The sequence below is a fragment of the Mesoplodon densirostris genome, chromosome 17, assembly GCF_025265405.1.
Source record: "Mesoplodon densirostris isolate mMesDen1 chromosome 17, mMesDen1 primary haplotype, whole genome shotgun sequence".
In the NCBI taxonomy this organism is placed as follows: domain Eukaryota; kingdom Metazoa; phylum Chordata; class Mammalia; order Artiodactyla; family Ziphiidae; genus Mesoplodon; species Mesoplodon densirostris.
In genome coordinates, this window is record NC_082677.1 from 15,836,512 (window position 1) to 15,864,270 (window position 27,759).

The 27,759-nt window shown below is 40.4% G+C and overlaps 1 protein-coding gene across 4 annotated transcripts in view; it reads left to right on the forward strand.

Annotated features, from left to right (window-relative positions):
* NEK5 (NIMA related kinase 5) overlaps positions 1 to 27,759 on the forward strand; it is a 62,209-nt gene that overhangs the window by 28,717 nt on the left and 5,733 nt on the right. For 2 of the 4 annotated variants that reach the window (XM_060079741.1, XM_060079744.1), the window contains 12 exons: positions 1,090 to 1,274; positions 3,924 to 3,990; positions 4,826 to 4,942; positions 6,038 to 6,124; positions 7,891 to 7,983; positions 8,900 to 8,980; positions 9,207 to 9,275; positions 11,067 to 11,193; positions 15,554 to 15,724; positions 16,741 to 16,878; positions 21,952 to 22,050; positions 24,945 to 25,056. In XM_060079741.1, the coding sequence (XP_059935724.1) occupies positions 1,090 to 1,274; positions 3,924 to 3,990; positions 4,826 to 4,942; positions 6,038 to 6,124; positions 7,891 to 7,983; positions 8,900 to 8,980; positions 9,207 to 9,275; positions 11,067 to 11,193; positions 15,554 to 15,724; positions 16,741 to 16,878; positions 21,952 to 22,050; positions 24,945 to 25,056 (1,346 nt within the window). The remainder of the gene's footprint in view (positions 1 to 1,089; positions 1,275 to 3,923; positions 3,991 to 4,825; positions 4,943 to 6,037; positions 6,125 to 7,890; positions 7,984 to 8,899; positions 8,981 to 9,206; positions 9,276 to 11,066; positions 11,194 to 15,553; positions 15,725 to 16,740; positions 16,879 to 21,951; positions 22,051 to 24,944; positions 25,057 to 27,759) is intronic. The other 2 variants (XM_060079743.1, XM_060079742.1) reach the window with 2 other exon arrangements.

Sequence of the window (27,759 nt, forward strand, 5' to 3'; positions counted from 1 at the left end):
ACTTCACACTTTAAAAGATTTTTAAAATAAATATACAATCTATGTTTAGACTGATAAGCCAAATTTTATACATTTACTTTAATATTTGAATAGAACTATGTAAATGTGCCTTTTTGTAAGTTAAAGATGGTTAAATATCTACAATTCCATATGGTTCATATGTATATATATATGAGCCATATAGCATTAAAAAGAACAAAGAATGTAATGTGTTACTTCTTTACAGTGAGGAAATTTCAGTTTTAACCACTTGTTTGGTTATTCGTATTTCCAATTATAAGTTCCAGACCTTTCCAAAGGTTTGATCTTCTTTTTTTCTTTTGTTAGCAACTGTTAAGTGGGCAGCATGGTCACCATAAATTGACCCTATTTTGCTATTTAGCAACAGGGTCTTGACTGGTTTTCATATGTTAATCTGGTCTGATTCTTGTCTTCCAGCTCAGTGGCCCCTACTAAGGAATGCTAAGATATACATTTGTTTCTGGTTCTCCTCCTCTCATTCTGTTCTGGTTGGGAAGGGCGGTGAGGCATAGCTTGAGATGGTCATAAGCTGGTCACAGCTGTTACATGGCTTTCCTTGTGTTTACACGGGAAGAATTGACTCTGAGTGATTCAGCATCTTTCCTTCCAGTCATGTTGCCATTTTGTATTTAGTAAATTTATCAGAACCTAAACGTTTTGCAAATCCACAAATCTGTGAGTTGCACAATACAGTATTCTCCCATAAAGTCTAGTAAGGTGTAAATAAATTTATGAAAAATAAGAAATAATAATGCTGAGTTTAGTTTCAGATCTTGGGTTGGATAGATACTCACTCGCTAAGTATTTCTGATACACTAGCCATGAAGTATACATGATTCATATTCACACCTTAGCAAAATTATAAACTACTGCACTATAGTACTTAGACTTCTAAAACATTTTTCAGTTCTAGGATTTGGGGATTCTAAGATTACTCAGAAACAAGTCTAGAGCAAAAACAAGATAGCTCCAATGCCTTGTCATAGCTTTGGTCACTATCAAACTGTCAGTTGTTATAGATTTTAATCATGTATTTAAAAAATACCTCTCTTCTTTTTAATCCCTCAGATAAAAATGGTAGGAAGGCCCAAACTTGCTGCAGTGTGTGGACATTATGATCATTATTATGCTCAACTTGACTTGTTGAGGAAGAGAACCAATGGACAAAATTACCACTATGTTCCTCAAAAAGATACCAGAGTTGAGGAGAATTATAATCAGGAAGAAAGCCACAGTCCATCTTCAGGTCAATGGTAATGTCATAGTCTATTTAAACTTTGGTCCTCTGAAGATAGTTTGCTATATCAACATTTATTCTGAAGTCCTTCCAAATTATCCTAAAACATCTGGGAAGAACTTCCAGACTCTTCACTTAAAAATACTTAATTCACAGTTCCCTTGACCCTTTTTCATCTTAACTTTGATGTAGCTAATCTTATTCAGGTAGCCATTTGACTGTGGGAACAGATTAATGCTCTTGAATTTTTAATGTCTTTTCTTTTTCCTAGTAAATTCCACTATCTGGGAGTGATGAAAATAGTTGTATATGTATCATTTTCCAAATATTATTAATATTATTAATATTAATAATAATTGAATTGTAATCAAATCATAATTTGACACCTACTGAAAAGTGAAATATATTTCATTTAGCATTTATATTCTTGGGATTTTTCAGAATATGGATGTATTAGAAAGAAAATAATATAATTATGGTATACTTTCAAAAAGTTTACTCCATAACAAATTTCTACAGACGTACAATACTTTTTATGGTTTCTTTCACACTGATGTCAGTGTTCTATGATCAGAATGATTGACACCCATCCACAACCCTGAAGACCTAAGTCTGAGAGGCATTTTTAAAAAATGTTTTTGCCATCACATTTTTTCTTTCAGTTGGGAATTTGCTAACTTTTGGTGTCTGTTAAATTTTGGACAAACAATGAAACATATGTATCTATATGATGGTGATCTCATCAGATAGCTAATGAAAATTAGATAAGCAAGAATAATAAAAGAATGATTTCTCCAGAAATGTGTGATGTGAAAAGTAGACATTTTATTTTTAAAGATATTGGGTGTGGTTATGGTTTTTTTCCATCTTCATAACATATTTTTAATGACCTCCATGATCATCAAAAGTTATGTGTTCCATTAGTTCAAATTATAATATTCATATAGGACTCAACTAATGAGTGACATATTTTACATAAGAACTAGGTACAGGCACAAAGCTCCCTTTCCCTTTTCACCGCCACTGGGAAACTGTGTCTTCCACCTTTTGTCTAGATCTGAGAGCCGTCAAACTATCAATTATTTTGATTATGTATGATTGTGTCTCCCAAACTCTCACATAAAATGGTAGAAAGGTCCTTCTCTTCTCTGCATGTGGCTACCCATCATCTTACTGTGTTCCAGGATGCCCCTCTGATGACTGGCAACCCCTCCTCATTGTTCTTCCAAGCCCCCTGCCCAGCTTTCTCTCTATCAGAGCTCCAGTTCCATGGGAATCAAGTCTTGATGTACTCGTCTGGAGGAAGAAGAACCTATAGAGGGTTGGGGAGAGAAAGAAAGAGAGAGAGAGAGAGAGAGAGAGAGAGAGAGAGAAAGAATGTCTCTTGAACAGCCCCTGGATGACTGAATAGTTTTTCTCATGGAGATAAGTTTCTGAGAGGAGTGCTACATGTTAGCCCTCATCTGAGTCAAGCACAATCAATGTGTCAGATGCTGGTCAGGAACCTTCACAGAACTTGTCTCTTCTAATCCTCACATCACCCTCTGTGAGATTGGTATTGTGCCCATTTTACAGATGGGGAACTAAGGCCCAAAGACCGTAACTAGAAATATGATTTCATCATATTTCTAAACAACTGATTTATTAACTTGACTCTTCAGAAACTGGGGACCACTCATCCTAATGTGCCTAAAGGAGTTTCTGAAATGGCAGTTCTGTCTTTGGAGCCCAGGAAGTTGCTAGAATTCCAAAGAACTTTATCACTAGCTCATACTATGACCTGAAATGTGGTAGTTTTTTTTTTTTTCGCGGTACGCAGGCCTCTCCCGTCGCGGAGCACAGGCTCCGGACGCACAGGCTCAGCGGCCATGGCTCACGGTCCCAGCCACTCCGCGGCATGTGGGATCTTCCCGGACCGGGGCACGAACCCGTGTCCCCTGCATTGGCAGGCGGACTCTCAACCACTGCGCCACCAGGGAAGCCCTGAAATGTGGTAGTTTTTGTTTAGCAATCTGTAATTACAGAAATTCTTGTAGGAAATTCTGAAAAAAGATAAATATCTAGAACATAGGTACAAACCTGAAAATGGTTTGACTAGAATTGACCAGAATTGTGCTGGAAAAATACTCAAACATTGTGAGAGATGGAGAAAGCCTCATTTCTTTATTCATTAAGCATTTGTGAGCCAGCGTGAGGAGCAGAGATGAAGGGAGGGGCCCCCATCCTGCTCTAAGGAGCTCAGAGTATCGTGCAGGCAACAGACGAGCAGCTATCAGTGCAGTCAGGGTGACAAGGCTATAGATTAGATACCTGCATACAGCATGAGAAGATCCTGCTATGGGTTTTTTCTCTTTCCCTTCGACATATTATAGACTACGGGTGGACTGATTCTTGCCCTGAAGAAAAATCATTGTAACAGAATATTTTTCAGTTCTATCCTGTCCTGTATCCCCAGTTTTACTGTTCTCTTTACCTCCCTTTCTTCTTGATTTCAAAGATATCTTCTTTTCCAGTGTACACATTCTGTAACTTTGAATTACTTCTCGAACTCGGAACGTCACAGGTGAATTGTGAGTCTCATTACAAAGCTGAAAATTCACTTGTCGAATTGGTTCCTATGATGAGTTAAAATTTCTACTCAGGCTGAACGTTTGTATTTCCTAAGGCTTGCTGACTACCTTCAGAGGAAATGTGAAGCTCAACAACATAAGCTGAAAGTGGAAAAGCAATTGGTAAGTAAAACACCAAATATAAGAGGCCATCAGGAATTTTCTAAAGCTTTCTCTGTTCACAAATATTCATGGATCCTCAAGTGAAAATTCATTCCACATAGATGATTAAGACTATTCTCCACTTTCCCCGGTTTTTAATAGCTAAAGAAGAATAATGGGAATAGGCTTCAGTTAGGGTCTGGGAAGCCTAGCCCCTTCCCTGGCTCCATCACTTGCTATGTGACCTTAGGCAGGACATGCCACCTCTCTGAGCCAATTTCCTTTTCTATAAAAGCTGTAGATGGGCTTCAAGGTCCCTTTCAGTGCTGCAATTCTTCGATTCTATTTTATTAGAATTCTATACATTTTCAAAGAGGGATTACTGTATTTTATTTGAAATGAAAGTTAACTTTTACTCTTCAGTATAGTGTCAAAATTCTGGGGCTGAGCGAGCTTGGATACACCTCCTATTTGCATTGCTCTTACTTTGAACTGCTCAAAAGTTCTAATTCTCTTCCCCTACCTAATCCTATGCTCCAGGGGTTGCTAAACTTTTACAGAACTTTGATTTCCCAATTATAATTTAGCAGTTCAGAAAATGAATCTCGGTGTCTCACATGGCAGCGTAAAATATTGATTGCTTAGACTAAACAACACAAATGGTTTTATTTTCTTTACTTTTTAAATGTTTCACACTTACACTAAGAAAATTCTACTGCTCAGTATAAAAAAAAAAAACTCCCAAATACTGAGACTGATGATACAATTATTGTTTAAAGGATGGGGGTCAAGGTCAAATCATAAGATGTTTCCAAAATGCAAGTACGCTTTATAAATTATTTCATTCTAATAATAGGGTATTCGTCCGTCTTCTGCTGAGCCAAATCACAACCAGAGACAAAAGCTAAGAAGTAACGGGGAAGAGCCTGGATTCCAGGAGCTGCAGTTCAGGAGAAATGAAAGGAAGGAGCAGGTTAAAAACTGTCTGCTTCCAGGGCTACCGTTGTACTTCTCTCATTGTCTTTTGTACTGTAATGGGATGTTGCTTTTAGCATCTACGGTGCACCTGAGAGAGCCCGTTACACAAACACTTGTTGGACACAGTGGTGTGACGTGCCATGCTGGGGTTCAGGGGAGAGAGAGAGATGTACTTCACCTTCTCAGAGAATGCAGTGTCGATGAGTTCATACGGCTTTTTACCTCAGATTGATAAAGTAACTGTCCATCCTGAACATTTTTGAAATTTGTATTAGCTCCCTAGGGCTGCCTTACAACAAACCGGGCCGTTTAAAACAACAGAAGTTTATTGTCGCACAGTTCTGGAGGCTTGAAGTCCAGAGTCAGGGTGTCAGCAGGCCCACGCTCCCTCTGAAACCTGGAGGGGAACCCTTCTTTGCCTTTTGCTAGCTTCCGGTGGTTGGTCCGTGATGTTCAGATGCCCTGGTTTGCAGAGCCACAACTCCAGTCTCTGCCACTGGACATGGCATCCTCCTGGTTGTGGCCGTCTTCTTAACAGGACACCTGCCATATGCATTAGGGATCCATTCGGCCCCAGTGTGACCACATCTTAGCTTAACTACTCACATCTGCAATGACACTGTCTCCAAATGAGATCACATTCTGAGGTCCTGGGGCTTAAGACTCCAACGTATCTTTTTTTGCCAGGGGGACGAAATTCAACCTATAACAGGATTATATAAAGTAATTGTATGTCAGTAATGCATTTGGGGTTATATATAAAAATGAGATTGTCCCAAGGGACCGTATCCTCACTGGGGGGAAAGTACCACAGCCAAAGTGTAAGGCAGATTATCATTTTCAGGAGCAATAGCTCTTCCCTTAGTATATATCACACATCTCTAAATTCATAGGCTGTCTTGGGGACTGCCCTGGCGGTCCAGTGGTTAAGACTCTGCGCTTCCACTGCATGGGAACTATGATCCCGCATGCTGCGAGGTGCGGCCAAAAACAAAAAATAAAATAAAAATAAAATCATAGGCTGTCTAGAGATTATTCTGTCAAGTTGTTCACAAACATTTAACATTTCGGGATTGTGATTGCTTTCCAGGAGTACTGGAAGCAGCTAGAAGAAATACGCCAACAGTACCACAACGACATGAAAGAAATTAGAAAGAAGATGGAGTGTGAACTGGAGGTAAATAAATTCATTCTTATAAAGGAAGCATTGCTCTATTGATTCAGAGCTAACTGAAGTGAGCAGGTATTAAAAGTAATGCTCTTCTCATCGAAAAGATAAACTTTATCATGCAAACTTTAAGTAGGAAAACTGTCAGATTTAATGGAAGCCTCACTTTATTATGGTTTACTTGAGGCTACACAAAGTGATGGGGCTGGGAGTCTCAGTCAAGACTGGCTGTTATTAAAAGTATGGTTGATCATCTTCCCCATGAATCAGTCAATAAGTATTGACTGAGCGGTACTTAACTCCGGAACTGGACTAGATGCAGGAAGTAAGTTCATGCCCGTTGGGTAGGAAAAGAGACGAGCATTTATTGAATTCAGCTACACCGGAATAGTCTCATATGCAGGGGTAAGATTTGAAAGTCCATATAAGGCAACATTTGAGTGCAATGGAGATGATTTTTGAAAAATCCCTTGAAGGCGCCACCTTGGAAACTCATTCTTCCAATTCTCAGATCATTGCTTTTTCAGTAGAGCTCCAGATGAGATAGCTGGCCCGTGTCTGGAGACCACAATGCATGAAAAACACCCCCATGTTTAATTAGAAACACCCTCAGCGCCCGGGAATGTTCCTCCTACGATGGGCTGGTGGGCACCAAGAGCAGCCGAGGACACAGCCAGCCTCTCGTCTCACATGCACTTGAACTACAACACTCATTGAGTAGAACCTGTCCACACTACTGAAATTGACCTTTCCCTCTCACCCTCCCCCGCCCCTGAGGGCATACAGATGAACTAATATAGGTGAAATGAACATATGGTACAATTCCATTGTATGCACTGGGCTCTGAACTAGAGCTTTCACATACATATCTCCTTTACTTATAACAGAAGTTAAATAACTCATCCAAAGTCACTTAGATATTACAAGGCAGACTAAAAAAATATCTGATTCTAAAACCTCTCCTCTTTCTAAATAGTTGGAAAGATATGAAACAATGATCCAATAAGGCTGAATCTGGTTAAGCCCTGTGAGTGCACGGGAGTGAAGATGAGTGGTACAAGCAGGTGGAGGATTTTTCTGGAAGAAGAGAGATGGGGCCAAAACTGGGTCTGAGAAGAAGAGTAGAACTTGGAGGGGCAGAGCTAAGGAAGAGGGCTGAAGGAACCACGCAGAGCTTCATGGCAAATGCCACGGGAGGGGGCAGGCTGGATGCGCTTCCCCCCAGAGCAGAGGTCTGGTTAATGGTAGGGAGCCTCGTGCCATCATCAGCCCCGTTTTTTTTGGTGGGGGTGGGGTGGCTGGGTACGTGGGCCTCTCACTGTTGTGGCCTCTCCCGCTGTGGAGCACAGGCTCCGGACGCGCAGGCTCAGCGGCCATGGCTCACGGGCCCAGCCGCTCCGCGGCATGTGGGATCTTCCCGGACCAGGGCACGAACCTGTGTCCCCCGCATCGGCAGGTGGACTCTCAACCACTGCGCCACCAGGGAAACCCATCAGCCCTGTTTTTAAGACAGGTCTGCGATGGGAAGCCTGCGTCCAGGAAAGATGGACGGCAGGCTTTTCTAGAGAGACCAGGAAAGAAGCACTTGGGGGATTCCAAAGGGAGCCATAGAGAAAAGAAGCCGTAAGGGAGCTCTCTCCAGCCAGGCCCACTGACCCTCCCCAGGCCAGTGTCCTCATTAGATCCCATTCAGGTCTAGCAGGGGACATTCAGAAAGTGGCCTTCAGAACTGACGCAGAGCCAATCTTGTTGACTGTGTATAATTTATGTTGAAGGAAGACTCAAAAATAAGTCATAAAACGTATTTGGTGAAGAAGAGTGACCTGCTCATCCACCAAGAGGCACCTGAGGAAGAAGCACCTGTGCAGGTGATGGTGGTTGTTAGACGATGCTGTGTTTCCCAGGGAGTTCACTCCAGCCCGCTGTTCCTGCCCCTCCCTGTGCAGTAGAATCATGTGGGAAAGTTTTAAAAAACTGAAACAGGGACTTCCCTGGCAGTCCAGGGGTTAAGACTCCGTGTTTCCACTGTAGGGGGCACGAGTCTGATCCCTGATGGGGGAACTAAGATCCCACGTGCTGCGCGGCGCGGCCCAAAACAAAAAACAACAACAAAAAACCAAAGTCAAACACCTGGGCTCCAAATGGCCTGGGGTGGGGCCAGGTGTCCCGTTTTCAAGAGCTGACTGGTGAGTTGGCGCCGCCAAGTTTGACAACTGCCCGCGGGAACGTCCTCTGGTGGCGTTTGAGTCCGAGCCTCAGACGCATCGGTCTGTGAATCTGACGGTTAATTTCTCTTCTATTTCAAACTCACCTTTTGGGCATGAATAGGGAACCGGGCAGAGCTGAATTATCAAATGGCTCTCAAAAGACTCTTCTTTTCCTTCTGGGAGGTCTTTCCCCTTCATCTTCAAGGTGCCCCGAGGGCTTGACTGAGGGTAGGTCAGAGGAACCCATCCTGAGCGAAGGCTGAACAGCCTCCCTGAGTGTTTTGCTTTGTGAAAACCTGGAACCTTTGTGAAAACCTAGCATTTTACCTACCCACTGCAATGCCAGTGTTAAATGTATTATTATTTCATGTTAATGGACACTGTGCCCAAGTTGTTAGTGAACTGTTGTTAACTTTCCTTTGCAGAAGGTATGTTTTCATTCTGAAATCAATCATCAGATTCATTCAAGAAATCAAATAACGTAAACAGACCCTGCTGTGAATTCAGGGGGGTTGTGAAAATGTAATTGTTTGATCAATATTAAATGCTAGATTTTAATTTTTCTCTGAATTTTCAGGATATTGAAAGAGACTTGAAACAAATTGGACTTCAGAACACAAAGGAAAGTAAAATTCCGGAACAAAAACATAAAGCTAAGGTAATAAACATTTTGTCTTAAATTTTCATTTTAAAAATCTGGCTGGGGATCTGCACCTTGCAATCTGGGTTGCCTCTACCATTTCACCCCCTACTATTTTATGGAATTGCCTTATTTTGTGATGTTAGACTAATGGTTTTAAGTATCTGTAATGTCAAATTGGGAGTTGTAATTTTAAGGTTTTTATTGGAATGCGAAACAGATTTTTTTCCTTGCTTTCTTCTAGAGAGGGATAAAGTTTGAAATTAATTTCAACAAATGTATTTCTGATGAAGACACCCTCCAAGAGGAAGAGGTATGCCATTAAGTAAAATTCTATTAGTAGGGATGAGAAAATGAGTGTCTTAATAGCATGTTTCATGAACTTTTCCCGTAGAGGGTAGGGAGAATTTTCTAAAATCTTCCTAGAAGGATGTCTGGTGTTCAGACAAGTCTTCCAAAATATTTTTTATCCTTCCATTCTTTTTAAACTTGAGATTATTCCTATAGATGGATTATTCCATTTTAATTTATTGTTCTATTATAAAGGAGCTATTTTCCTCATAATAGTAACTTTTAAATTATAGCCAGATTAAAATAGAAGACGTAATATATAGTCAACAACTAATACAGTCACCTAAAAAATATGTAAATGAGCAGCTATCCTGAAACCATGCACATTTATTTTAGATCTTGATTGGTATTGATAACTTTGTACTGGTCTTTGGGTAAATCTCAATTATGCACTTGGGCTTGAATTGAAACAGCAATAAATGCATGAATACAGTAAACTCAAACCTCATTTTATTACTTGATTTCAACATCTTTTTAAATCCCATTTTTTTACCAGAGCTGCTAACAAATATCAGAATTAACTGATTTGTGTTTCTGTTTCACCTTCTCCAAGTTTGCCTTTTAAATTACCAAAAGTTAAGTATGAATATGTGTATACCTATATATATATATATATATATTAATTATATAGTCAATTTCTTCCTTTCATGTTTTTTTATTGGCTTAAAACTTTTTTTAATGTTATTTCTTTCCGATTTCTGTGTGTGCATGTGGTGAAGGATTCTTTTTTTTTTTTTTTTTTTTTAATAGACTTCATGTTTTAGGGTAGTTTTAGGTTCATGGCAAAATTTAGCAGACGGTACAGAGATTTCCCATGGAGCTCCTGCCCCCATCCCCCGATGCATGCAGCCTTCCCTACCATCAAAATCCCTCACCAGAGTGGAACATTCGTTACAATTGATGAACCTACACTGACACATCATAATCACCCAAAGTACATAGGTTACCTTAGGGTTCATTCATTCTCTGGGTTTTGACAAATGTGTAACGACATGTATCCATCATTATAGAATCAGACAGAGTATTTTCACGGCCCTAAAAACCCTCTGTGCTCCACCTATCTTGGAGATTTTTATTAGCCTTTTGCTACAAAGACTTCAGTAGAGTGGTGGTAATTAGCGCTCACTTGTAACCACTGGGCCTCTAAGTGTCCAGGAGCTGTGAGTTCCCGAGGAAGCAGCTCTGGGGACCTGGGTCTGGGTTGGAACCTGAGGGCTGGTCCAACCACGGTGCTTCTGTGAAGTGAGGCACCGAAGTTGGCCTGCTAGAAAAAAGAATGGACTCCAAACAGTTTTATCTACCAGCCTGTTCATCCTTTGTTATTCTCTGCTTTGATAATGCTTGAAATAGAGCGATCATTTTCATTTTAATTATGGAATATTAGGAGCAGTTTCAGGGACCTGACTGGGAATGTTAAAGCTTAAAGCAGGGCATAGATGAGCTAACCTTGAAAGTTCCTTAGAATGGAACTGCAGGAGAATAAGATTGAAGGCAGGAAATCTGCATCAGATTAGCTGCCACGTGATCAGTGCTTATCACTGTTGACAGGGAGAAGAAACGAACACATTCCTACTTCTATCATGTTCCAACACAGATCTAGTTTTAAAACCCTACCGATTCATGTAATAAACATACATTGAGTACTTACTGCATACCTTGGTAAATGTTGTTACTGGGAACATGAAATAATTTTCAAACTTTTTTCCCCCCAAATATGGCTTATTTCTCATGAAACACCATGAAATTGCTTTAGGCAATGGATATACTGAATGAAACTTTGACCTCTGAGGACGGCGTTAAGTTTAAGGGGTATAAACGTATAAAGGAGCATGAAGATTATACAGACAAAGCATTTGAAAAACTCTGTTGCCGGGAAGCAGGTATGTGTCCCTTCAAAGCTGCAGATGAGAAGGAACCATTTTATTGGCAATCATCTCGAATTCTCTCCTCCTCACTCGCCTCCCGTGATTTGACTGTCCCCTGCCCACCACCTCACCCTGAACCCGACGGAGACCTGGCCCCTCTGACTCTGCCCACCCCAGGGGTCACACCCCTGAGACCCACCCTCCTCTCTGCCCCACACCGTCTCCTGGGGCTGTTTCACCTGCCCCCTCAGCTTCCGCTTCTCCCGGTCCACACTCACCCATCTTTCTCAGGATCTGCTGGATGGCTCCATGGACAAGTCCCACTAGCATCTCAGACTCGGCGTGTGTACAATCCAGCTTCTGAGCCCTTTCTTCCCAGGGAGCCTTTATTTCCAGTGATGCCCTCACCAGGCCGACAGTCATGCTGTCACGCCTGGTGGTTTCTACTCTGAGATGTCCCTGCGTCTTCTCCTCTTTCATTCCCTCTGCCCTGTCCTGTCTCAGCGGTGCGTGTGGTAGGAAACACGTGGGCTTTGGAGACCATACGGAGCTCGAATCCCAGCCGGTGCTGACACTTTCTGATTCTGTGCCCTTTCACAAGTTACTTCAGATCTCTGAATCTCAGTTTCCTCTTAAGAGTGAGGAGACTAGTACTTGCTTATTGTGAGGACTAAAGTGAAAATTGATATATTAGGTGCTTAATTTAATATATGCTCTCCCCTGAATTTTCCCTTTCCCTTCCCCTCACTGAATTGCTTTAGTCTCCTATGCATCCTCCCTTTCTCTAGTATTTCCCCTTCATTCTCTCAGTAATTGCTACAGTCATCTTGTCATATTATTATCCTACTCAAATTTTGTTTTGATAATGCCTGTAGGATACAGTCTGTTGCACATAGTGTCACATTTAACACTGCGTGGCGTGATCCTGTGGTGACCCCCACTTTCCTGCCCCATCACCCCCCCTCTCTTTCCACAGATGATGGGATCCACACAGCCTGCTGGAGCCCCATCTTCCCTTGCAGCTATGTGAGCATTCACACACCCTGGCTCGCCTCAGTTTCCTCTTCCTGGAATCATAGACTTTGCCTCATTTCTACCTGGAAAAATCTTTATTCAATTCAGCAGGCATCTTGTGGAGAATCTCCCTTCTGCCAGACTGTGCTAGGTGGGAGGGACCTCAGAGATGAATGAAACCTGGGTCTGCCCTCAGAATCACAGAATTGTCATGAGTCAAAGAAAGGAAGCACAAAACATGCTTTCTGAGCCCCAGTACTAATCATTGTTCGAGTGCCAGCTGGTTGGAGAGTCAGGGGGGTACCTCTCCTATAGAGCTTGGCATTCCAGGGAGCTTGGGCTTTATCCTGTGTGATGACTTTCAATCAAAGGGAATTAAATGTTATTCGTGATGGAGAAAGATCATGCTGGCTGCCATGTGAAGGATGCGTGGAGGGGCAGGACCGAGGGCAGGAGACTGGTCCAGGTGGGAATTGACAGGCACACAGGGCAGGGCAGGGCAGTGACAATAGACACCAGGTGTGAACTGCTGAGTGTGGGGACTGAGGAAGAGAAGAGGGTCCCAGTCTTCTAATTCAGATGGACAAGACTATCACCAGCCAAACAGGTGCATGCGTCACGCAGAGGGAGGTCAGTAGAGATAATGTAATGGTTTAAATTTGTAACATTGAGTTTAGGTCTTTCTGAGCATCAGCTGGAGGTGTTTAGAAGGTGATAGGTGAGTAAGACCAAAGCTCTGGGGCAAATCAGGGCTTCCTTAGCATATGAACAGTATTTCAACCTTGATGGTGTTGGAAAACCCCTAGGCACAGGGACTGGAGTGAGAAGGAAATGGAGCTTAGGACAGGCGCTTGTATTGTTTAAACAAGTTTTGGGAGAATCAGAAGAGAGTGAAGCCAAAGAAGGAGAGAAGGATCTGGAAGGAGCCTCAGGGCTTGGCAGTATCAACTGGAAGAGAAAGACCAAGTGAGGCAGGCTGAGTAACAGCCCACAGTGTTTGGTTATCAAGGGCCCTGAGTGGCCTCAGTGTAAGCAATTCCAGCAAAAAGAATCAAATCAAAGGTTATTCTTTGCGTGAGTTCTCTGGGAAGAGAAGAGAGTGAATTATAAGTCTCAAAAGACATGGCTGCTTTTTTTTAGATTTTTTAAAAAAAAACACTTCATTAGTTTGATGCTGAAAACGGTCTCTTAATTTAAACTGGGCTCCTGTAATTACTATTCAGGCTGAACAATTTCCCATATGTTTATTGACATCTGTATTTCTCTTGTGAATTATGTGCTCACATCCTTTATCCATTTTTCTACTGAAAATGGCATGTTTGTTTTTTTCTTTATAAGACTCATTTAAATGGAACCTTTGCCTGAAATACGTATTGCAAATAGTTTACCCAGTTGGTCTTTAGATCTCATTTATAGTAACAACAGCAAATATGTGTGTGAGTGTGTGTGTGTGTGTGTGAGTGTGTGTGTGTACATATAACTTGGGAATTAACTTTACAAGAATCGTGCAGAGCATATGAAGGAAACTATAAAAGCTTACTGAGGTATTTAAAGATTATTTGAATAAATGTAGAGAAATAACACTTATATATTGGAAATATTCATTCCAAATAAATATATGGATTTTTGGCAATTTCAATCAAAAGCACAATAGGATTTTTTCTGGTGTGAGGAGATCTTGGAGATTCTTAACTAGCCAAAAAATTTAGAAAAGAAGAGCATTGAGGGGCACTTGCCCTTCCAAATATCAAACTGTATTATATAAATTATAGTCATTAAAACAATGTGATACTAGCACCAGAATACAAAAAGTAATGAAAAAAGAGAAAGTTTAGAAACAAACTCTAGTATGTATCATAATTTAGCATATGCTAAAAGTCACATCATAAGTCAATGGGAAAAGAAAGAATTACTCAAATAAATGTTCTAGGACCAACTGGTTAACAATTTGGGGGAAATTGTGAAATCAGACCCTATATAATGATACAACAAAATAAATTCCAAAATAAAATCCAAGAGTTTATATGTAAAAAAATGAAGTTATATGTCAGAAAATAAAGTGAAAGAAAATATAGGTGAGTATTTTTTTTTTGGCTAGGGAAGAATTAGCTATTCAAAATACATAGGAAAAAAATCACAGAATAAATTAGTAATGGATTCAGCTTTAACAATGAAAGCCTTTGGTAAAGAACATATTATAATACTAGCCCCTAGAATTGTCATTTTCAGTAGTTTACCTAGGGGAAATAATCATAAATGTCAAAAAAGTTAACTACAAATGAGTTCATTAAAGTGTTGTCTATAATAGTAAAAAATTCTAGCAATCTAAAACTCCAGCAAAAAAGAATTAGTTAAGTTATAATATATCCATGAAACAGAATACCATGTTTTCTTTAAAATGGTGGTGTAGAACAATATTTAATAATACAGATATGGTATGTTGCTAATTGAAAAGAACAAGTTATAAAAGGGTGTGTAATATTCGGCCCATTTTTTGTTTCAAAACGAAGGAGAAACTATATGCGAGAAGGAAATTTTGAAATTTTAAGTCTCTGGAGAGTAGGATTGTGGTAATTTTTGTTTCCTTCTTCTACTTATCTGATCTCCAGAGATCTTATAATAAAACATACTAATAAATAAAGAAAATGATAACACAAGTTATTTTTTAAATTAAGGTAATGGAACAGCTGCATTTCTGTGGAACCTGGCTAAAGTTCACATAAATGCCTCAAGAATTTGTCCATTCATGCCGTTAATATTTCTTTAGCGTTAAATACATTGGCTAGTCAGTCACATGTTAATAATAAAAGTGAAACAATGTTAAACTTGTTTATAATTTCAGTCTTTTAAGTTATAATCTATGTCTTAGTCCATCCAGGCCACTGTAACAAAATACCATAAACTGGGAGACTTATAAACAACATTTATTTTGCACAGTTCTGGAGGCTGGAAAGTCCAAGATCATGATGCTGGCAGATTCAGGGTCTGTGAGGGCCCGATTCCATCTTTTTGCTGTGTCCTCACTTAGCGGAAAAGATGAGGGAGCTCTCTGAGGTCTGTTTCATAGGAGCATTAATCCTATTCATGAGGCTCCACCCTCATGACCTAATGCCCTCTCCACAGCCCCTCCTCCTAATACCATCACACAGGGCATTAAGTTTCAGCATATGAATTCGGGGGGGCACGCAAACATTCGGTCCATAGCAATCTGTATTAGATTGAGGGTGGTGATTTCTCTGCTTTTGAAGGTACCAGCTGATGGACTCCAGGTTTCCTAAGAACTATTTCTTGCAGTTAGTCACACTTTGACTGCTTTGAGATCAATGAGTTATTTCCTTATACCCAGGGTTGTTCGTTCCAGGTGCTGCCGCTGCAGAGGACAGGAGACAGTGGGATGCTGGGTCTCCTCAGACTCTGCTGCAAATGATGGCCGCGGCCAACGTCACCTCCACCTGCTCCACTGTGCCTGAGGGTGAAGCTGACATCAGTGGCACAAACTGTCAGCAAGAGGAGAGCGAGGCCCCAAAGGCAGGTGTGTTCACCCCAAATGCTAGTGCTCACCCTGACTTGACAGTTCTGTTTTCAGTACAATCCCGATAGATTTGTATTAAATGCCTTCCAAAGATTTTGTTTTGGTTTCTCCCCTACCTCTGCAGAGACTTGCCTACTAATTATTCTAGACAATTGGCCACTGTAGCGATGAGAATGTAAAGGAAGAAAGATCCAGGTCCCCACCTGCCTCCCAAGGAGGGACAGGTGGCTTCATTTGCCTTCCCGTGTTAGCCTAATAACTCCCTTGCCGTTTCTTAGAGGGTCGTTTTTTCCTCAGTAACATCAGAACTGAAATATTAGCTGCCCCACAAGATTTAGAGAGTCAGTGCAGAGATACATATTAACTTGCTTTGCAAACCAAAGTGTTATTTCCATGTTAGCAGTGTTTAGGATATGATGATATTTTCAACCTAAATTCTTCCATTTTCATTTGGGCTTCTGGCATAGTCTTTCCTTAGCAGAGAGTCCCAGCAATATCTGGGTGTGATCTTACAGGTGGTGGAGATTTTTATTGCTTATTTCCTATGTTTTTCTTGATAACATGGGGCTGGGGGAGAGCTAAAATTTATACCCATCTTATAAGTTGAAGTCTGTAAGTATATCACTGAGATTAGTAATTAAAAGTGTGTGAATTGGCCCATATTTATACTATTACAAAATATATTTCATATCATCAAATTTACAAGAAAGGGCTTGCAAACATAATACAATTTAATCCGTCCTAAGCCAATGAGACAGTAAGAGGGGAAACCTAACTTAAGATAAATAGAGTAGAAATGTCAACACACCAAAACAGCCAGTTTACAGGGCAGAAAATGACTCTCCTGCCCAACAGTACATGATAATATTGTCACTAAACTTTTCCGTATCTCAGCTTCCTTGCTAATAAAATGAGGGGTGGGATGAGGTGACCTCCAAGGATTTCACATTCTGTGATTTTATAAAAACTCAAATGAAGAAGCATTTTTAGTTTCAATAATCCAGGCTCCTTTTCAGATGGCCGAGTGATGGTGATTGAAGGCATTCCAGAAAACAGGAAACAGTGGCGGCTTGAAATGCCGGGAACTTTAATGAGCGTTTTGACAGCAGCACATCTAACAAGTAGCTCATTTTCTGCCAACGATGGAGAATTTGGTATGTAGTTTACTTTTAAGAACATAGTCCCCTGTGGAATTTTGTCAGAGGTGTAAATGCAGAATGGGGATAAAAATAGCCTGGAGAGAGAATTGGGAGGGTGTCTAAGCCTTTTCAGAAGCTGATTTGCTTTGTCCAAGCCTGTTCCAAATGCCATTAACAAAAGACCTGAACTTCTGAGAAAAGTAGGACCATTTTCTGTAATGTGATGGGCTGACAGGTGATGAAAAGTTAGGTAGGAAGGACCAGTGGCTTTGTAGGTGATGAACGACAGCTCTTCAGCAGACTCAAATTACCATCCTGTGGGCCGTAAAATACATCTTAATATAGTTCTTTTGGCTTTGGGTTTTTCTTGCCTCCAATGTTTAGCAAGATTATGCTGCTATTGACTTTAAGGGAAACCAACCATTACTTTCTAAAGTTCGAGGGAATTCCTATCACGGTGGGGATTTGGTCCTCCACTGTGTGTGCAGGTGTAAACTGCTATGAGCAAAGCCATTTGGGGCAGGCAGGTATCAAACAAAGAACACCTGCGCAGGGGCGAGGTTTCAGGGCTGGGGTTGCGGAGATGCGAGGCTGAGGCAGAGCGGAGGCCTGGTTAGAAACCTGATAGTGATGGAGGCGGATGCGTGCTTACAAAGTTAAAGAACAACACTAGGCTTCCCTTGTGGCGCAGTGGTTGAGAGTCCGCCTGCCAATGCAGGGGACACGGGTTTGTGCCGCGGTCCGGGAAGATCCCACATGCCGCGGAGCGGCTGGGCCCGTGAGCCATGGCCGCTGAGCCTGCGCGTCCGGAGCCTGTGCTCCGCAATGGGAGAGGCCACAATAGTGAGAGGCCCGCGTACCGCAAAAAAAAAAAAAAAAAAAAAAAAAAAATAAAGCAAGAGTCGTGCCCAACTTTCTGAAGAGTGAGTCTGCCAGTTTGTGACCAGTTTGTGAAGCTCAAGAAAAGGAGAATCTTTGTGAAAGGTGAGTCTTAAAGAATGGACAGCAATTTATTGAGGAAAGAATATTTCAGGTGGGGAGAACTTGCAGATCCACAGGCCTGAGAGACTGAGAAAGACGGTATGACTAAAATTTAGGCGCCGGAGAAGGGACCAGAGTCAGTAGATGAAGTCCTTCGGTGTTATTACTTATCTCAGCTGCCACACTTAAAACTCAAGGCGGGGGTGGCAGTGCAGTGGGGAGAGAGAGAGAGAAAATGCCTCCCTGCCTTCAAGGCTCTCTTTCAAGTACCTTCAAACCACAGACGGCAGTGTGATTGCATGTCTGCTCCCTCCCCTTCTATCCTGGGATAGAAACATCATCTGTAAGGATGGGGCTGGGGGCCGGTGGGGAAGAAGTTTTGGGCTGGCCTGGCCTGGCCTGGAGGCCAAGGGTTGGGGCCACAGACCAGGTAGGAGGGGGGCGCCCATCTTTCAGGACACTGCAGTGGTGACATACTGGTGGCTTTGATGTGTCTTCTTGGGTTTGTTGCCGTGCTTCTTGGAGAGAGTCATAGAAAACTTCATTTGATCTTGCATACCAAATTAATTAATTCATGAACTTACTGCATTTTCGAATGGATGGCTTTACATTAGGCATATATGAGTAATTTAATCTAACAAGTGGGATTAAGCATAGGAACTTGCCTCTAAGGGTAGCATTCAAAGCAAAATGTAGGTATTTTCTTTTGTAACCTGCTAAAGGTGCAGGCATCCCCTCCCACCCCAGCTGTGCTTTCTCTGCTCTTTCAGCCTCTAACTCTGTTGTTGGCCTCACCCCATCTTTCCTATCCCTGTAGCAAGCTTGACTTCCTGTCTCTGGTCATCTCTTCTTTCTTTACCTCTCCCTCTGCACCCCTGCCAGACAATCCTAAAAATCCTTTTAAATCCTGCAAAAGATTCTCCCATACCCTCAGGATAAAATCCAGACTCTGCAGACTCTAAGTGCCTTAAAGATCGGATGGCCTCTCCCAGCACCAGGGCTGCCGGCACTTCTCCATCAGCAAATATTTCTCCCTCAGTTGAGAAAGGTGAGTCTTTCTAAAGGCTCCTCCCTTTTTGCCAAAGTAATTCCTCCTGTAAGATTTCACTCTGGTGCAACCTCCCGGCCATTTCTGATGTTTTATCAGCAGATACCCTTCCCTCCCTGCTTTTCGCTATGTTGCCAAACAGGGCTTTACAAAGGTGTCTGGAATATAGGAGATTCTTAATCAGTTAACAGTTGGAATGAATGAGTGGAAGAGCCTGTAACTTGATTGACATGCTCCCCTTTAATCCAAAAAATTCTAATAAGCTTTCTGTAAATCCTCAAGTTTGTCTACGGTCTCTCTGTCTTTTCTCTGTTAGTTGCCTCTGACAACTTCACATTAATTCAGTCTCATACTCAAATTCGTTCACACTCAAATATTGGTTAAATGCATGAAAGACATTTCCTTATTATGTTTATCATTTAAATTCAGGTCATAAAAAGATGCAGTAGCAACTTTATTTGAAATTTTAGTGATTGCTATGAAAAACCTGGATCTCAATTAAACTACTGCCTGTGTACCACTGACAAGGAACCACTGGTTTTTTGTTTGTTTGTTTTTATAAATTGATTTATTTATTTTTGGCTGCATTGGGTGTTCGTTGCTGCACACAGGCTTTCTCTAGTTGGCGAGTGGGGGCTACTCTTTGTTGTGGTGCGTGGGCTTCTCATTGCGGTGGCTTCTCTTTGCGGTGGCTTCTCTTGTTGCGGAGTGTAGGCTCTAGGTGGGCAGGCTTCATCAGTAGTTGTGGCTCGCGGGCTCAGTAGTTGTGGCTCATGGGCTCTAGAGCTCAGGCTCAGTAGTTGGGGCACACGGGCCCAGCTGCTCCACGGTATGTGGGACCCTCTGGGACCAGGGCTTGAACCCATGTCCCCTGCATTGGCAGGCAGATTCTTAACCACTGCGACACCAGGGAAGCCTGGAACCACTGTTTTTTATTTTTGTTTTTGTTTTTTTGGGGGGTTTGAAACACCTCCCTGCCGTGGAAGCCCGAGTCTTAACACTGGACCATCAGGAAGTCCCCCAGGAACCACTGTTTTAAATGCCTGAGAAAACATCAGGGCATGTGTCCTTTGCATTCCTCTAAGTCTGGTTTCCCTGCTTAATATCCCACAAGACACAGCTATTCTCTGATCATAAAAGTAAAGTTCACTTTAGTTTCCTGTTTAATATCTTTCTTCCTCACTAGACTATAAGCTTCTGAGAGCTTTGTCTTGATCACCACCCCATTCGGCCTCTCCATCCCTAGCACCTGGTATAATGCCCAGAACTTAGTAAGTCACCATGTCTTTGTGAATGAAAATACAGCCATAGCACGTTTTTACTATCACTTTATGTAAAGGCATGGGATTGCCAATATTTGTATTGCTATCAAGTTGGATAAGGAAATTACAATGCTAATTATTCTTACAGCTCTATGGAGTCTTTGTAAAGACTTTCTGCATGTGTAAATTTTAATAACTTTGATTACAGGTGTAATAGACACAATTTATAAAGGCATTTAAGGATTCGTTGTACATTTAAGCATGATTCATACATATATCGTTTGTCAGTCTTTAGCTTAAATATCCAACTCCTTGAAAATAAATTCCTTTGATGTTTCTAGCTCTAAATTCCATTTGGAAATGAGGGTTTCGGCTTTCCTGGTGGTGCAGTGGTTAAGAATCTGCCTGCCAATGCAGGGGACACGGGTTTGAGCCCTGGTCCGGGAAGATCCCACATGCCGTGGAGCAGCTAAGCCCGTGTGCCACAACTACTGAGCCTGCGCTCTAGAACTCGCGAGCCACAACTAGTGAGCCCATGCGCCACAACTACTGAGCCTGCATTGCCACAACTACTGAAGCCTGCCCACCTAGAGCCCATGCTCCGCAACAAGAGAAGCCACTGTAATGAGAAGCCCATGCACCGTAACGAAGAGTAGCCCCAGCTCTCCGCCACTAGAGAAAGCCCGCACGCAGCAACGAAGACCCAATGCAAAAAAAATTAATTAATTAAATAAATTAATTAAAAATAAATAAATAAAAATGAGGGTTTATCAAGTACATGTTTAATTTGTGCTAATTTTAAGAAGTTTGAAATAGCAAGACTTTACAAAATCCTTTTAAATGAATCTAACTAATAAGAGTGACACTCTTTCAAAGAGAAGTATTTTTTTACATGTGCATAATTTATAATTAATTCAGGTCAGTAATTTTGTTTATAGTTTAACCACTCCAAGGGAATCCTTGGTGGGAAGGTAACCTCTATTTTTCTAGTGTAAGTTTTCGGGCCACATAGTTGCCTTGGTAACATCATAGTTGCACATCCTGATAACAGCTGATTTACATTTCTGTAGTTAGCCTTTCATTCTTTCTTCTATCCTGTTAAACAAAAATAAGAGCCTCCTAAAATTGTCTTCCTAAGACAGGAAAATAAAAACTGTCAGATTCCCACACCAGGAGGAATACTCTGGCTTGCTTTTAATTAGCCAGATACCTCATAGATGAGATATATCAATCTATTTCATTTGTTTAACGTGCTTTAGGAAGTAACATGAGCTATGATTTGGGATGAAATATGTTAATTTAAATAGGTAAATGTAAGTGTGGTGAGATTTCTACTTGTGTGTTCATGAGCAGTCATGTAACAGTTTACCGAAAAATAAAAAAAAATTTAAAAAGCCACACTTTGCTCTTAATTCCACCTTTGGAGGAAAGTTCCTATTTTTAATCCCACTTGCTAACAGAGGGTAGGGATTTTTTTTTTTTCCTAGAGACTAAAGTGAAATACTCTTTAAACACCTAGGAACCAGATGTTTGTACAGTTTGTGTGGGAAAGGTATGTTATGATAGATTACAAACATGAGCACAGTCCTTCACTCTTCCCTGTATCCATGCCCTTTGCAGTATGACTTTGCAGCTCCTCTGTCATTAAATGTTTTTCTTCCCCTCTTCCCTTGAGTCTTGACTGGCCTTGTGATTTGCTTAGGCCAGTAGAATGCACCGGAAGTGATGGTGTGGCAAATCTGAGTATTTAAGGAGCTTCTGCTCTTTCTTTCGGAATCCTGTCCATCTCTCAACTAGCTCCAGTTGCCCTGCTGGAAAATGAGGGACCGTGTGGAACAGAGAGACAAGCCATCCCAAGTGAAGCCATGCTAGACCAGCCAACCTCCAGGTGGCCAGGCAAGTGACTGCAGATGCCATGAGGGGCCCAGCTGAGACTGGAAGAGCCGACTAGCTGAGTCCAGCCCAAATTGCCCAACTGCAGAATTGTGACCTATATAAATGGTTACTGTTTTAAGCCACTAAGTTATGTGGTGGTTTATTATTCTGGAAAAGCTAACTATTGTAGACATACTTAGCAAAATTCCTAAAGTGGTAGTTGAAAGTAGGCTAGCTCTACATAATTTTAAAGCCAACTTAAGAAACCAGCGTTTTAAATTCTCTGTGAATTCTTTTAGTTATTTTGTGGATTCTTTTAAGAAAATCTGTCTCAACAATGTTCTTGATTGCACCAAGGTTGAAATTTTGTAGGGAAAAAAACAGACATCATTGACAAGCATATGAAAAGATGCTCAACATCATTAATCATCAGTAACTTTAAATCAAAACCACAAAGAGGGGCTTCCCTGGTGGTGCAGTGGTTAAGAATCCGCCTGCCAATGCAGGGGACACGGGTTCGAGCCCTGCACCTGGAAGATCCCACATGCCACGGAGCAGTTTGAGCCCGCGTGCCGCAACTAATGAAGCCCATGCGCCTAGAGCCCGTGCTCCTCAACAAGAGAAGCCACCGCAAGGAGAAGCCCGAGCACTACAACGAAGAGTAGCCCCCGCTGCTACAACTAAAGAAAGCCCGCGTGCAGCAATGAAGACCCGACGCAGCCAAAAATAATAAATAAATTTAAAAAATTAAAAAAAAAACACAAAGAGCTATCATCTCACACTCATTCGATGGCCACCATAAAAAAAAAAAAACCCAGAAAATAACAAGTATGTGGAATAATTGGAACCCTTATGCACCATTGGTAGAATTGTAAAATAGTGCAGCCATTATGGAAAATGGTATGGCAGTTCCTTAAAAAATTTAAAATAGAACTACCTGATCCAGCGATCCCTCTTCTGGGTATATATACAAAAAAATTGAAAACAAGATCTTGAAGAGATGTTTTTGCACACCCATGTTCAATGTACCATCATTCACAATAGCTAAGATGTGGAAGCAACCTAAATGTTCATCAGTGGATGAATGGATAAAGAAAGTGTGGTATATACATACAATAGATTATTATTCAGTGTTTAAAAAAAGAAAGAAATCCTGTCACAAGCTACAACATAGATGAACCTTGAGGACCTTATGCTAAGTGAACTAAGCCAGTCTCGAAAGATAAATACTGCAGGATTCCACTTAGGTGAGGTATTTACAGGAGTCAAAGTCTTAAAAAGTATAATGGTGATTTCCAGAGGCTGGGGGGAGGGGGATATAGGGAGTTGTTTCTCAGTGGGAGTAGAGTTTCAGTCATGCAAGATGAAAAAGTTCTAGAGAGCTGCTGTACAACAATGTGCATAGAGTTAACAATACTGTACTGTACACTTGGAAATTGTTAAGAGGGTAAATTTATGTTATTTTTTCTTTTACCACAAACAAAAAAATCTCAGACATCATTGACTCAAAAATTCAGAATTCCTTGATTGCCTCATGAATTATTTTATTATGGTCTCTTTGAATTGGGATCCAAAAAAATTTGATATGTTAAAAAAATAACAATTCAGAGGAGTAATACTGTGAACGTGAGGAATTTTAGTTATACCTTATCCAATTTTTTTCACCTATATTTTCATTTTTATGAATATATGAGAGTGATATAAGATTAAAAATGTATGCTTAGGGAGGACTAAAAGAGTTCTTATAGTAATTTATATTTATAAAATATAAATTCTAAGGGCTAAGAAAACATTGTGCCATTTTATTGGGAACATTTTCTTTGCTATTGGTGTATAAAATATGTGCATCTCATAATCATTGGAATCTTAGAGTTGTTGAGGGGATGCTGCTTTCTATAAAGAAATTAAATTTTGTACTACCTTCATTCTGATTTTTTTCCCAAGAGAAAAAAAGTACATTTTTTAAAATTTTAATTTTTAAGAGTCTGGCTTACCTCATTCTTTTTTTTTTTTTTTTTTTTTTTTTTTTTTGTGGTACGCGGGCCTCTCACTGCTGTGGCCCCTCACGTTGCGGAGCACAGACTCCGGACGCGCAGGCCCAGCGGCCATGGCTCACGGGCCCAGCCGCTCCGCGGCATGTGGGATCCTCCCGGACCAGGGCACGAACCCGTGTCCCCCGCATCGGCAGGCGGACCCTCAACCACTGCGCCACCAGGGAAGCCCACCTCATTCTTTTTTTAATGTTTGCAAAGTATTTAATAGTATGTGGGCATTATTTGAAATCACAAGAGTCAAGATTTTTTTTTTTTTTTGGCTGAGCCGTGGGGCTTGCAGGGTCTTAGTTCCCCAACCAGAGATTGAACCTACACCCTTGGCAGTGAAGGCACGGAGTCCTAACCACTGGACTGCCAGGGAATTCCCCAAAAGTACATTTAAATAACAACAATTAATTCACCCCCTCACCTCCTTCCTCCCCTCACCAAAAAAGATAAAGTTGTGGGTGTGTGCTTTGGGTTTTCTTTGCAGACATCAGTGATTAACCGTAACCATACACTAAATAGTGTATAAAAACAGCGAAGAATAAGGGTAGTGCAATAATGTTGGAAAGTCTTAAGTTTTTACAAGATTTTCTTAAATTTTCTATACAATCAAAGCATCTACTCCCAAAGTGGGGTTATTTTGTCTCTTCATCTCTGATCCTTATTCCTCTTACTTCTTTCTCTTGTGTTGCCTACTACCTTCAGTACAATGCGGAATAGTTGGTGTCAGTTGTCACCTGTCTATTCTCTGTTTTAATGGAAATTATTCAAAGGTTTTACCATTGTGGTTGATGTTCAATATAGGATTTTTGGTATATGTCCCTCTCGAGAGGTATAGGCTGGGATGCTTTAATCTCTCTTTCTGTCATTTAACAGTGGGACCATTAAAACAGTGGCTTCCTAAAGAAGATGAGGGGGAGGTAGAAGTGGCCTCTGACATTGAAGTAGATGAAGAACAACCAGAACCCAGATCTGATGATGATGATACGTAAGTAGGTCATACCTAATGCCTACATGAAGCACGGGTAAAAAGTTAAAATGCTGTTGTTGAGGCATAGAATATAGCCTCAAAGACCCAGCTAAGGAGACCAAGATTTCCTATATACATGGGCTTGTCTCTGGGTTCTCCATTCTTTTCCAATGGCTTTGTTTTCCCTTTCTGCATCAGTGATATTCTGTCAGTTACTATGGCTTTATTGTACCTTTTGATATCTGGTATGGCTAGTCCTCACAGCTTCCTCTAGTCTCCGTATCATTTTCTTCAAAATTATCTTTGCTGTTGCTTTTTACTCAATGTATACATCCTTGCATTCTCTTGTAAAGTGTCATGAAAAACCTTGTTGGGATTTTGATGAGAATGAGATTACATTTGTTGATTAATTTATGGGAATTCACATCTTTGTGATTATGTCTTAACATCCATGAATATAGTATAGCTCTCCATCTATTTATGCCTTTTAAAATATTCTTCAGTATTTTTGTAGTTTTCTTCATGATATAGATACCACTTAACTTTTTTGTTGCTGTTGCATTAATGGGGTCATTTTTCTCCTACTACATTTTGGCTACCGCTAGTGTATGGAACACTATTGATGTTGTATCCTGTAACCTCACTGAACTCTCTTATTAGTTCTAAAAGTTGGAGTCCTTTGAAGTTTAAACTTTTTACTATAATTTACTTTTAAAATAGGTAATATATTCACATGGTTCCAAATTCAAAAGGTACATTCTTTTCATAGTCTTTCTGCTATCTCATTACCTCTGCCACACAATTCCCCTCCCCAGAGTGAACCAATCCAATCTGCTTCTTGTGCATACTTCTGAGAAATTCCATTAAAGTGTAAGCAAATCTGTATATCTTGGTATGTGTGTATTCCTTTTCTTTTTTATAGAAAGTTTCATAATGTAGATACTATCTTGCAACTTCCTTTTATCACTTAACAGTGTATCTTGAGTACCTATCATAATATACAAACAGTAGTATATATAGAGTTTAAATTCCCAGAACAGCAAAGTGTTGTGTCAAAGAGTATGTACGCTTGTAATTGGATAGTGTCAAATTGCCCTTCACAGAGGTTACACCTATGAACACTTCCACTGACAGGGTATGGAAGTGCCTGTTTCCTTGTACATTACCTTGCTCAGTGTGTTACCAAACTTACGGATCATTGCACAGTTGATAGATTTTAAAATGACATTTCAGGTTTAATTAGCATTTCTTTAATGAGTAAGGTTGCCTTTCCATATGCTTAAGATCCATCTTTATTTCCTCCTTTGGGAATCAGTTTTATTTATAGCCTTAGTCATTTAAAAAATTTAGGCTATTAACATTGTGTTGATTTGGGGAACTTTTTGTATTTTAGGGAAATTAGTCTTTTAGCTGTAATATGTTTCAAGAATATTTTCCCCAGTTTTTTGTTTGCTTTTTGATTGTATTTATAGTGACTTGTGCCATGAGGAAATTTCTTACTTTTGTCTACTTAGATTTATCAATTATTTAATAAGAAATACCAGAATTTTTGTAGTACTTTTATGATTTTTCTATTTAGTTAAATATTTTGTTCATTTTGAATTTTACTTGTAAAGTGTGGCTCCAACTTAATTTTTTCCCCAAATAACTCCTTACTATTCCAACACCATTTATTGAAAATCTTTATTTTTGATACCAATTTGAAGTGCCGCTTTTATGATATACAACATTTTTATGTGTATTTGTATCCAATTCCTATTCTTTCTAGTCTAATTATTGTATTATAAACATGTTTATAATATGTTTTATTGTTTGTGGGGGCTTTCCTTTTTCATAATTTTCCTGTCTAGTCTTGTTTTTCCATGGGACCATTAGAATCAACCTGCCTAGCAAATAAAGGAGGGAGGGAGGGAGGAAGGAAGGAGGGATGGAAGAAGGAAGGGAGGGAGGGAGGGAGGGAGGAAGGAAGAGAGGGGAGAATTTTCTTAGCCTTCTTCCTTTTTCTCCTGGTCTCTATTATTGCTGATGTGAAATCTGCTATCATCTAATTGTTTTTCCTTTATAGATGTGCTAACTCTCTCCCTAGTACTTTCATAACTTACTTTTTCTTCTTTCATTCTTATGTTTTGCTATGATATCTCTAAGTCTGGATTTATCTTTTATCCTCCTTGGTTCACTTTCTTCTGAGAACTCATGACTTTCTTTAGTTCTGGAAATTTTTTACCTATTATTTCTCCAAATATCGCTTTTCTTATTCCATCTTGGCTCTCCAATTAGATAGATTCTAGAACTTCTCAATCTGTCCCCAGTAACACCTAGTTGTACTTTCATATTTTTTAAAAATATATTTATTTATTTAGGCTGCGCCGGTTCTTAATTGTGGCATGCAGACTCTTAGTTGCGGCATGCATGCAGGATCTAGTTCCCTGACCTCTGGCCCCCCTGCCTTGGGAGCGTGGAGTCTTGCCCACTGAACCACCAGGGAAGTCCCCTTTCATATTTTTTATTCTTTGTTTCAATCTAGGTGAATTCTTGAATACTGTTTTCCAATTCTCTCTGGGTATCATCTATTAGCTTTTTAACTTAAATGATTACATATTTCCTAATATTTATAATTATTTGTTCTTATATTTATATGTTCTTGTTTCCTTCTTGCATAACTGTTTCCCATAATTTAAAAACATTTTAAAATGTATGTTGTGCTTTAATTTCTCTTGTTGA